The following is a 13,097-nucleotide window of genomic DNA, read 5'->3' as shown; positions in this document are numbered from 1 at the left end:
TCAAGTTACATTGTATTCCTTGAGCACTTCTCAGGACATTTATCTTCAAAGTCTGACTGAATGTCTCTCATGAAATTATTATCGTCTACACAAATTATTATTTATTCGAATCAGGAAAATACTTGAGTGTCCGCATGATGTTCAGTTCAAATTATTGCAAACATAATTGATTTGTAAGCAGAGGTTTCTTGTTTGAGAAAAAAAATTCTTGCTTGAGAAAATATATATCATTCTAAAATCTATCAATGCAGAGTACCTCAGCCGGTAAGAACGTTGACGAAAAACATACTATTACTAACATTGTATAGACGAGCAACAAAATCGTTTGACATTGACTTCAAAATTTCTACAAAAAAATTGACTGATGTACTGTTTATATCTATGATAATAAATAATATACCACGATGGTATAATTAATAAACTTGACTCGTGACATAAATCACCGCATGATCCGTAAACAAGCTTAAAAGAAAATCAGCACTGTTTGGGATGAAGGTGAAAAGAAGCAAAAATATCACAACTACGGAGAACAAAAATATCACAACGCTGAAACTTGTGATTATAGATCAGAGGCCCTCACTCTCTTGAACTTCAGTATCATCCAATTGAGAGGTTGTCATTCTGGCTTGCTTATACCTTGTTGACCTTCTAACAACATCATCAATTGACATTTTTGCTGTGCCTGACAAACTGGACAAAGAATGATTCCAAAATTCAGCTATTGCAAATTCAAAAATGCAGTGCATAGCACATGAATAATGAAAAGTAAAACAAAAAAAACGCCCACAAAAACATCCATCATCTACAATGATGTATAGCTCTTAAGAAATAAGCAACAACAAGCATGTCCCAGGCAGACAAAAGCATCTATACATTCAAAGAATTGATTAAATAAAATTTTTAATCTTTCATCATACAGATGCAAGTAGCAGTAGAACTTGAGGTTATAGCTACAAATAATTGATGATAGCAGGCCCAAGCTATAACTATGAGCACAATGTGACTAGTTTACATCTCTCACATAATGATCGGCGGATGTGAACGACTCAATTCATTATAAAATAAACCATCCATCTAAAAGATGTTGTATTATAGGGATAAATTCCATTATTTCTTATTATTTGTATAGAGTGTAGATGGATATATTTCCCATCACTTGTACAACTGTTTTCATATAATTGGTTACTAGGACTGGTTATTTTTACTTAACTTGAGGATACCAATTGATAAAATTTATCAACGTTAGTCTGTAATAACAAATTATAAATTATAAATTAGAAGGATGAAAAATGAAACTGAGTATGGAAGCAGAAAGACACACATTATAAGCAATTTATTGCTTTAAAACATGCACATATACAATGTGCTCACTCTGCAAAGTCATCGCAGAAATACAAGTTATTAACTTACCTTGCTTTGAAGGGACTTCTTTCATCATTTTCCAATCTTTTCCCATCATAAGAACCTGATCCAGTTTGATACAAAAAGAGAGGGAAAAAAATTAGTTCCAAAGTTTGACATCACCATTTTTATGAAGAGGCAAGATACAGTGAACTAAGATATACAATGATAAAAATCTTTAATGCAAGCTAGATCAACAACATCAAGAACAAATCTTAAAGACTACCGAAAGTTTTCTGAGTAAGTCCAGTAGATAAGAAAATAGTGGCCCAAGTAGTTAACAGAAAAATTACCAAGTATGCGGACATGCACTGTAATTTCAATATTTTAAACCATAATAAATGATTTATGTGCATGCTTGCAGCTCTTCAAACACACGGTATTAGAACTAACAGCGCATTACAAAATTACCAAAGATCAGATCTCAATGAATGGGGTGAAAAGGAAAAGCTAACTCATAACAGTCTTGTTCAAAAAAAAAAAAAAAACTCATAACACAGTTAGTTAGAAACTCTCCATCCACCCAAAGAATATTTGTATCCACTATATCAACAGATACATTAATGAAGGTAAACTCACAATCAAAGTAGATTTCACTTACCATTTTGTCGTGAATCGACACCTGGACTGTCATTCCCGTCTAAATAGTATGCGTGTGAATTGTCAGATGGAGTTCTAGTGCTGGCATCAGAATTATCAACCTTCTCTTGACCTTCATCTTCAGAGGAACTGCTACTATCATCCTTGAAAATTGCTCCCTCTAACAACAAGCTTTTCTTCTGCTGTGATTTACTCACAACTTCCATGACATGATTTCCAGAAGCTTTTCTTGCTTTATTTTGAACCATTTTGTTGGAACCTTCAAGCTTTGCAGTTGAAATAGGAATGTGTTCCCTTTGTTTATCCAAATCCATACTTTTCCCAGAAGCATTGTTGCGATATTTTCGATTTTCAACAATTGAGGACATGGCGCTGTTAGATGGACTAGAAAATTTTGTAGCTTGTCGAGTCTTGTGTGCATTTGGTGCCTTATCAATCCTGTGTACATCGCGCTCTTTCTTACTATCAAAAACATGACCATTTGTGAGCATATCTGATGTGCTCTTTGAGGTAGAAGATTGTTTGTTGTTTGGTTTCTTTTCCAGTCTCTTACTTACAAGTTCATCCACATTTTCAGCATTAGATGTTGTTTTAGTTTGCTCCAAGGAATCAGCATTGTCCGCGCTAAAATCACTTCCCTTATCAGTCACAGAAAGAACAGTCCCTTGTATTTCCCCCTGCAACATTACCATCCCTTCCTCTTCAGTTTGATTTAGAAGACTTCCCTGTGTTGCAGCATTTTCCGGAGGATCACAAACAGTTTCTTTAAGAGACTTCGCAACAACAGTTTCACTCTCAGAAGCATCCACAAGACCATTATCTGCTCTAAGTGTATGTCCTCCGCCTTTATTCTTACCTTTTTTTACCCCCTTATGTTCCTTTGCTGGTTTTACAGGTTCCTTCATTCTATTCACGTCGTCATTTTGTGGTGACACTTCTCCTTCCCCAGCTCCCTCGATTTTACCAGCTTCACTTTCATGACAATGGCTACCGACAACATTCTCGTTATCCTTCATCAGATCCTTGGGCTCATTCACATCTGAAGGCTGTACTTCCATTTCAATATCACCTTGTTTATTATTATTTCCTGTTTCTTTTGTTGGAGACTGTATGCTTTCTTTGTATGCAACCGCTCCAATCTCCATTTTGTCAAGATTCGTTTTGTTAATGATGATATCTGCCCACAAAAATAACAATAATTGGGATAGATCTAAAAGTACACTATTCTAAAATTTATCAAATTAATTATAACACAAAAATTAATAGGAAGGTATTTTCTATTTTCACCCATTTACTGAGTAGTATCACCTTCTGATTCTTTCCTTTCCTCGTGAGCTCCATCAGCCGTTTGTGCTTCATCCTTTTGAGATGATGTATCTCCCTTCAAAGGTTCTATAGAATTATGAGTCGGAGATCTCTTCCTTTTCTTAGGCTTCTTCTTTAGAGGAGATTTGAGTTCTGAGGCCTCCTTCATTGTCACAGCATTAACCTCGTTCGCAGTGTTATTATCGTTGCTTTCATTGTTCTCCTTCAAAACTTCAGTTGCCTTAATTACTTCTTTATCTGCATTCTCTGCAAAGATGGCTCGGACAATATTCCGCTTAACTGGTACAACAACAGAAGCGTCGCTTTCTTTCAAAGTGTCATCTCGGACTGTGTCTTCTTTTTTCCTTACACTCTTATGCTTCTTCTTTGCACTTTGTACGGATTTAGAAGTTCCTTTCTCACATACAATAGAGTCACCCTTAATGCCTTTATCAGATCCATCTACCTCGCATTGAGTATGTGAATTTGGAACCATCTCCAAATGTGTGACAGCTTTTTCTGTGTGCTCTGGAACACATGGGCGATCAAAAAGGATTTCTTCTTTTTCATCTTTTTTATTCTTTGATTGAGACACCTGAAAATTGTTGAAACTGGATGCCCTTTCAGATGGACAGTCGAGAGGATTATCAACAGAAACAATGTTGTCTTTTGAGATATCACCTCCCACAGTGTCTTTTTTTTTCTTTTTACTCTTACTCTTCTTCTTTTTCTTTGCACTTGGTGCGGGTTCAGAAGTTCCTTCCTCACATACAATAGAGTCATCCTTAGTGCCTTTATTGGATTCATCTACCTCACATTCAATATGTGAATTTGGAACCATCTCCAAATTCTTTATAGCTTCTTTTTCAGTGTTACGTGAAACAAGTGGGCGGTCAAAAGGGACTTCTTTGTCATCCTGTTTGTTCCTTGATTGAGGTACCTGAAAATCATTGAAACTGGATGTCCTTTCGGATGGACAATCGACAGGATTATCAACAGCAGCAATGTTATCTTTCGAATTATCACCTCCCACAGTGTTTTTCTTATTCTTTTTACTCTTGCTTTTTCTCTTTGCACTTGGCACAGATATTGAAGGTGCTTCTTCACACACATTACGATCATCCTTATTTCTTTCACTGGATCCATCTACTTCACATTCAATATGTAAACTTGGAACCACCTCTAAATTTTTCACAGCTTCTTTTTCAGTGTGCTCTGAAACACGTGGGTGATCAGAAGGGATTCCTTCTTTTGATCTATCCCCTACCACAGTGGCTTCTTTTTTCTTTGTACTCTTCTTTCTTCTCTTTGCACTTGGCACTGATATTGAAGGTGGTTCTTCACACACATTATGATCATCCTTATTTCCTCCACCAGGTCCATCTACTTCACATTCAATATTTAAACTTGGAACCATCTCCGAATTTTTGACAGCATCCTTTTCATTCTGCTCTGCAACACGCAGACGATCAGAAGGGGTTTCTTCTCTTTTCCTCTTACTCTTCCGTTTTCTCTTCCCACTCTGCACAGACATTGAAGATTCTTCCACACCCACATTATCATCATCTTTATTTCCTTTATCAAGCCCATCTACTTCACATTCCATAGGTAAACTTGGAGCTTCTTTATTCAAACGTCTACGATCATCTGTCTTGGAGTTTGAACCAAGCAATGGAATCGCCGTATCATTATCACCCAGTAATTTGACACCATTCTCCATATTCGCGACACCTCCTTTAGCAGTATGTTCAGAAACACAAGGGCTAACAACACGAACACCTTCCCTCTTATCTTTCTTATTCTTCAACAATTGCAACTGGGAATCACAAGGCAAAATAATCCCATTATTATCGCCACCAGAACCAACTAAAGCATTATTCACAATGCCAATAGATTCCACCTGACGAAGTGAACCATGAGGTAACAATTTTTCATTCGGTCTAGAATCTTCCAATGCAGAAACATCAACACTAAGAAACCAGCTTTTGTTGACACCAATAAAAGCACTTCTCACAACCATTGAATCAGATAAGTGATAAAAGTGGCCATTACGTTTAACCTAACAGAAACAAAAACGAATAAAAACGACATAATCAATAAGACATTGCAACAATCATTATTTGAACAACAGTGGAAGCAGTAGTGTGTACCTTAATGCCATGAATCTGTATTTGTCCGATTTTGGGAAAGCATGAAAGATGTTCAGAAACGATTACCTCTACATATAAGAAGCATGAATGTTATTCGAAGTTCAACAAAAAAAAAAACAAGTCAATGAAAACTAACAGAGAGAGAGAGAGAGAGAGAGAGAGATTACTTTTGAGGTCGGAGACGGTATCGTGATCGGAGACGGTGAGAGCCAAGTGAGTATCGAGGTTTGTATCGATGAAGACGACGGTACCGGAGTCAGAAATCGGCGTCGCCATCTCGCACACTGCTTACGCAAAACCCTAATTTACAATCTGTCTGATTTGTAAACTTATTCGTGTTCATATATATACTCAAGGGTTTATGGTTTGGTGGCACCCCTTTATCTTATGCCCTGTCCTTCTCTTGCGCCTCGATTGTAAGAGTTTTTTTTAGTAAAAATAAGAGTTTATTAGATTAGTTTTTTTTTTTTTTTTTGAAGAAGTTTATTAGATTAGTTGGTAACTTAGTAAGGAATTATCTCTAGACACATGAATAAAGCTCGATTAATACAAAAAAATATATTAAACAATACTATTGTGGATATTTTTTGCGGTATCCATCGGACTTCGGTCCAATTGTCATCCTTAACTCCAACAAGTGTGTGTAATAGGTATGGCAGTCAAACATGATCCATCTTAAATACTAGCATATGTCATCTAACAAACGCGTCTGACGATGGTTGTCATAGGAATGGAATATATCGTCATCAACAACCATGTAATCCAAGAATGCTTTATGCAAATTCGAGACAAGAGACCCTTTCCATGAACAAACCACGCTAGCCCGTGGAAGTTCCTCGTCATAATTTTTGTCAAAATCATGCTAACATATGGTTTCAAAACGTTCCATAATCCAAGTATGTAAACCCTCTCCATTTTTCGTCAATGACACCTCTTTGAAAATGTAGTGCAAAGATCGTGATCTATCTAATCATAAGGTGTCTTTTCAAATTTTAGGGAGCCCAAAGTTAAAGTTTCACAACCTTCAAACCACAAAAAAAAAAATATATGACAAATTGTCATTTTGTTTTGCCATAAAAATAGTATCAATCGGAAATTATCTCTCAAAATGCACCGAAGAAAATTATCTCTCGAACCAATCGATTTGTAACTCCCAAACACGTTATTTAGGGGTAAAAACATAATTTCATAGGACATGTGAGCAACGAAGAAGGCCAAAAGAGCCATTTTCAAATTATAGTTGTCACTTAGTAGTTAGATTTCACAAACAAAACAAAAAAAACTTTTAATGATTGATGTTTTTTAAGGGACTGAACCATAATAGTTAATTTGTTAAATTAATATTTACTCTTTTGTATAGGTTTAAACTTCTAACTCCCAACTCATTTTTCCTTAACTCAAATCAATTGAACTATCAAATTCTCAAATTTCATGGTAGCTACTCATGCAATTTGAAAATTGTACGGTAATTTGCTCCATTGATCCGACACAATTTCTAAATGACTCACAATCACGTCTAACCAACTCACAATACTCCATTGCTCCATCGAGGAACGTAACATCATCACAAATGTTGCACACCAAATTTGTGTATCTCATGTCTATGAAATACTTGCTTGGGCACAAGTGTTTGGTCACAAATTTTAGACACACATACATAATTGAGAAAAAGATAGAGAGAAAATAATTAAATAATACTTATTTTTCAAATAATTAAATAAAATGTATTTGGTGCGTGAGTGCCTAAATGATGTCTCTAAAAAGTTGTGTCCAAACTAGACTTTCTCCGCATCTCCTCATGTCTACTCTAAAGTCATCGCCTCCAAACCTAAACACATAATGATACTATTTTTACCTTACAATTTAGTCCTTGTGATGTGCCAGTGTTATGAGATCTATAGAAAAAGTTGCATGTTCATTTAACATACCACAGCATTGCTTCTACAAAGGGATCTCCTTGACATATCATTCTGATAGACGAGTTAATAATGTATTTACCAATTTTCATTGACTGATTTTCTCAATTTTGAGACTCAATTTGTCTATTTGCTCTTAATAGCGTGGGATGGGAGAAATGTAAGATTTAAATAACAGAAAAAAGTAGGTTAAAAGATGTAACAATGCATCATCATCAGTAGAACATCAAAGGACAGAAACACAATTGGAATGTGGGAAGAAAAGGAATAGGCCACACAATTGATAATCGTTAAGACCTAAAAACACAACAACTTGGAATCTTAATCTACTAGCAGCAGTCTGCAGTAAACAGCAACAACATCTATGCCTACACAATACAAACAAACAAGCATGGTTTTATTTATTCCTGCTTCTTCGAATCTTTGAGCTGCCCCCTCTTTCTAATACCCATACAAAACCCAAGGCGCCAAGTATCAACTATAGACTCTGGCAGCGAGCGTGCCACGGCCCATAGAAGGGTATGTGGCCAGTATGGTGTGCAACGAGGTTCATATCCTATCCATTTTACACCTGCTTTTGCATAGCCGTCTGTTGATGGAACAAAGAACGAAGATCTCCTGATTGATGCCATCTTTGTTGCCACATATAATGGAACCTGAAATCAAGAAAAAATATCCATCAGAAACATGACAAGAATTATATCAAACTCTGCATGTGTAGTGTCAGCTGTAACAGCAAATCAAATTCGTTTAAACATAGTCAATATCTTCCATAAACAGATTAGTTAGGTGGTCTGTTTTCCAGCTGCTAGAAGAAGAAAAAACTTGGACGGTGTGTGGGAAAGGGAGATGGGAAAAGCAACCTAGACTTGATGTGTACTGTGCATTAACCTAAATTTCACAATCGTTGATACGCTTTTGTATTTACAAATCTAGTCAATGATTTAAGCTACAATACCTTAAACAATGAAATCAGATGTAACTCAATAATTATACAAAATTAGGATGCAATACCAACAACTGAGTATAAAAGTAAAACTTCTGAAAGAGAAAATCATGAAAAAAATGTCAATGCTGCTATCAATTGACAAAGTAAAAAATAATATAAAATAATAGAGACTAAGGCTCCGTTTGGATTGAGCTTATTTTGAGGTTATGAAAAATAACTTATGTAAATAAATAAGTTTTTATTTTAATTTATAAGCTTTCACTAACGAAAATTGTATTTCATAAACTGTTTTTTCATAAAATACCTTAAAAAACTTATAAATAATACGTAAAAACTTATTTATTTGCATAAGCTCTAAAATAAGCTAATCCAAACGGCCCCTAACACACAGACTAAAATTCTTATCATGAAAAAAATCAATATCAGACAGAATTATAGTCTTCAACTTCCAACAAACTTCATAGCCATATAGTTGCAACAACTTGGAGGAAGAAAAAAAAGTAAAAGGGCTTCTTTCCTGTTTAACTTTTGTTCACGGTTTATGTATGTTAACAGTTGTAACCGTAAACATTTGAGCTTTACCAAATTAGTCATAAGTTGTGCATTTCTGCATTATGGTAATAGTTGCAGCCTGCTAAAGTCCACTTCCATAATACTAATGATAAGATAACGCTACCAAAGCAAGCCTATTTTTATTTTTATTTTTATTTTTTATATCATCATCACCACATATTCAATCGACTTCATTTGAAACTATAGCTATTCAGCTGGATTTCCAATTTTCAGTCTATTCTAATCGGTAGTAATAGCTTAGGTATATTTGTTGAAACTTTAATATCTAGATGTATATTTTAAATTTTAGAATGATGTATTTTTTTACCCTCAAAAAATGTTTTACTAAGCATGTTTTAAATAACTGTCACAATAAGAGTAGCGCCACAATCCTTGATACTGCAGAGAATTGTGTCAATTGCGATTGGATATTGGGGTCGCAACCTCAATCACGTTGTGATCACAGCATAAAAAATCGTTATGCTGCGCCGAAATTGAGGTTATGTAGTAGTATGATCCTTAACTAAGGTAGAAATAGAAGTATGTAAATTGAGTGACTCAAACAATACCTGACACTGCACATCAATCCCACTCTTCTTGTATTCAACATAGAGACATCTAGAAAATTGATCAATGTACCTGAAACAAGAAACACAAAAACCCTCATTTCAAAAACACAAAACATCACAACATCTATATATCAAAACCTCAAAAAAGAACAAATCTAAGAACATAGAACTAAAACAAAAGAACAATCAACAAAAACTCACGCTTTTGTAGCAGCATAAACAGCATAAAGAGGATCAGAAGGAATAACAATAGCAGCACCAGACCCAATATTAACAATAGCACCTTTTTTCCTCTTCAACATCCCAGGCAAAACAGCTTGAGTAACCTTAGTAGTTCCAACAACATTCACCTTAATCAAATTCTTCAAAAGCTCTTCATCAACTTCATGGAAAAATCTCGCATAAGGATAAGAAATTCCCACGTTGTTAATCAAAACCCCAACATCCAACCCATCAATCGTTTCAACAATCCTCTTAACACCCTCGTCAAGATCACCAGTGAAATCAACGACAACGGTTTTAACCTCGGTTTTTCCGAATTTCGCTTTGATGGAATCTGAAACGTCTTTGAGTTTTTCGGGGTTACGACCAACGAGGATTAGGTTTAAGCCTTTGCGAGCGAGTTCGAAGGCGAAGGACTTTCCAATGCCGTCGGTGGGTCCAGTAACAAGGGCCCAAGATCCATACTTTTTGAGGTTTTTGGGTTGTCTGAGAAAATTGACATAGAGCCAGTTGAGAAGAAGAAGAGTGAATCTGAGAATGGTGAAGAGACCGAGGGAGAAGAGAATGAGGAACCAGAACGGTTGGGATTTGAGTTTACTGATTATGCAACAATCCATGTTGATGTTGAGATTGTGTTAGGAAGAAAGAGAGAGAGAGAGAGAGGGGTTGAGTATTTATGAAGAAAATCAGAATAGCATTGGATTGGATTGGATTGGATTTATTATGGTAGGAAAGGAAGGAAGGAAGGAAGGAAGGAGAAAGAGAGTAGTGTGGGAATGGTATGGCAGTAGTAACTGGTAAGGTAGATGAGCAGAAAAATCAACAGAAATTAAGTAAGGAGGTTGGACCGTTGGGACACCATGGCATTCAATACTTATGCAGTTATGCATCACATTGCACATGCTAATGACTAATAAATTCATAATTTTGGCTAAGGCACAACATTTAAGACAAAATTTCTAAGATAAATTTTTAATGTGATACATCACATAAACAATGAACTTAAAAAGTCAAATATTTCTTATAATAAAGACCGGAGGGAGTATTTGAAATACTATTTTGTTTTGCAAACGAGTGCTGCAAATCATTGGTTAAACAATCTATAAATAGAAATTATTTGTTAAACAATCTATATACAGTAAAAACTACACTACATCCCTTTTATAATAAAGTTTGTTTGGATTGATTTATTGAGCTTATGTGAGTTTATTTACTAACCTAAATCTTTTTAACGTTTAGGTAAATTAATAAAAATAGTTTATAACAGCTTATGCCACATTTTACAATATCATATGTAGCTTAAATGGAGCTTATACAAATATGAAATATGTGTGAAACATAAAGGGAGGGAGGGACAATCAAGTTTTTTTCATATACAAAATCTTATTTGTTTAATTAACGATGATATAACATTCTCGGGTTTCTTATCTTGTGTTCTTAAGATACATGTTAGCATTTTCAGTTTATTAATTATATATTTTTTTAAAGTGATGCAATCAATCATAAACGTCAAACGGCATCCTTTTATTCAATTTTTAGCCACCAAACTACTTGATAAAAACAAAACCATAAACATCGGACAAAGTAAACACCCATAACATTTTACTGTCTCCTTTAAAAAAAAAAAAATATTGTCGATAACAATAACATTACACAACTTAAATGAAACATCTTAAATATCGAATAATTTTTTTAAGGGAAATGATAGGTTCAGCGAAAATTTATTTCGTGAACTGTTCCCGAAGATTAATGGCCATTAGATTATTTTTTTTTATTTCATGATTTTTACCCCACTCCCCCATGTTTTGTGGCCAGAAAACATTTTTATTGGTTGGAAGTTAATTCGAGACACTCTCGCTATCCTTCGGGATATATAGCAATGCTCTTTTTTTAATAATTTTATTAGGAAAAAAATTACTAGCCTATGGTAACCGTTTTCAAGGGACAATCCATCGACTCCTAAATGTTAATACATGTCACGCAGTCTCTCTTGTAAAAAAAATAAAAAATATGCATTTTTTTTTACAAGAGAGTATATATATGCGTTATTGCGAATAAATTTTATTTGACCTTCGTAACAAAGACACTGATACAAATAATTCTTTAACCTACATCTGATAGCTTAATCAAATGAGAGCTTTAATATGAACTATTGATTTAAGAAAACAAAGGCAGGCACAATTTTCACATATCATAGTACTGTGTCTTTGCTTTGGCGGTAAGATTAGACCATATACAGCTGCAGAGAAGCTAAGCTTCTGTTTTTTCACTTGGAGGTGGGTTTGTAACACATGAAATTCTTTTCAAACGTCAAAGCAGCAAACACATACATAGACTTAAATCTCAAAGTCAACCTATGAAAAGTTCAGCGGGTTTCCGTTCTTACTTTGATGTCCAAATACAAGGTCCCACAGGCCTTAAAACATAACGTCCAAATTTTTTTCTACATAAGTTAAAGTTTGATATTTTCTTTATCAATCTAGTCTTTGTATTGTCGATAATTCAAGTTCATATTAAAATTTAAAAAGTAATATTCGCAATCAATTCATACAAAAATTTAGTTTAAAGTTTTAGAAGATGAGAATAGCAGACCCTGTTTGCGTTTTGTTTGGTTTGGATTGTTAATGGGTGACCTAAACTTTGAGTGTTGTTGGCCGTCTTGTCACGTATATTAATTAATGTCGTGTGGTGTATGTATGGATGGATGGTACTATAATAGGTTTGAAAGCAGTCTTGAGTCATTCTTAGCAACAACCAATAATATTCCAATTTCTCAGATTGAATAAAGAGTGACCTCTAATCTCATCTCAAACAGCATCTACCAAATGAAGGTTGTTACTTACTTTTGCCATGTGGAAACTGTAAATCAAACATTTTTGGCTAACAACTATAGCTACTGACCCACATGGCTAGTTATAACTTATAAATTGATATAATAGACAAAAGGTGACCACAAAGATGATAAATCAAATTTAAAGTCAACATAAGAAATTACAAATAGTAATAGTAGTAAGTAGAGAAAACGTATATAATTTCACTGGGACCTCCACAAGCCCTTATTGATATAAATTACATAGAGATGTTGTTTGTCGTCAAGAATTTATCACTCTTTGACTTTTATGGGAGCCTTGAGAAATTTGGCATAGAAGCATCTGAAATAAATGAAAGCGAACCTCAGAATGGTGAATAAGCCTACCAGGAAGACTAGGACGAACCACAAAGGTTGAGTCCTGAGCCTATTGATTATACAGCATTCCATATTAGGGGTGTAATTAGTAATATTTGTAAATAGAATGAATGATGAATAGCAGAAGAACACAAAGTTTATGATGAATGAGATGAGAGGAAGGAAGATTGTGCAGTAGTACTTATTGAATGAATTGTAATGATAAAATGGGCGCAGAGTCCACAGAACAACATAGCCACTTGTAAA

The 13,097-nt window shown here is 34.7% G+C and overlaps 2 protein-coding genes across 2 annotated transcripts; both read right to left on the bottom strand.

Annotated features, from left to right (window-relative positions):
• Positions 1-273: 273 nt before the first annotated feature.
• Positions 274-5,774, bottom strand: LOC146940957 (uncharacterized). Its single transcript, XM_085754744.1, has 6 exons — positions 5,624-5,774; positions 5,457-5,524; positions 3,310-5,365; positions 2,003-3,178; positions 1,411-1,465; positions 274-690 (listed from the first exon to the last, which is right to left on the bottom strand). Exons 1-6 carry the CDS (start codon positions 5,730-5,732, stop codon positions 567-569), a joined length of 3,588 nt encoding a protein of 1,195 aa, XP_085610870.1. The 5' UTR covers positions 5,733-5,774; the 3' UTR covers positions 274-566.
• A 1,783-nt stretch (positions 5,775-7,557) lies between these two features.
• LOC146940956 (very-long-chain 3-oxoacyl-CoA reductase 1-like) lies at positions 7,558-10,468 on the bottom strand. Its single transcript, XM_085754742.1, has 3 exons — positions 9,644-10,468; positions 9,443-9,512; positions 7,558-8,028 (listed from the first exon to the last, which is right to left on the bottom strand). Exons 1-3 carry the CDS (start codon positions 10,279-10,281, stop codon positions 7,774-7,776), a joined length of 963 nt encoding a protein of 320 aa, XP_085610868.1. The 5' UTR covers positions 10,282-10,468; the 3' UTR covers positions 7,558-7,773.
• Between the last annotated feature and the right edge of the window lie 2,629 nt (positions 10,469-13,097).

Source organism: Medicago sativa, chromosome 3 (assembly GCF_051527215.1).
Source record: "Medicago sativa cultivar Bolivia chromosome 3, Bolivia_mono, whole genome shotgun sequence".
NCBI lineage: Eukaryota > Viridiplantae > Streptophyta > Magnoliopsida > Fabales > Fabaceae > Medicago > Medicago sativa.
This window is presented reverse-complemented; position numbering and strand designations above follow the sequence as displayed.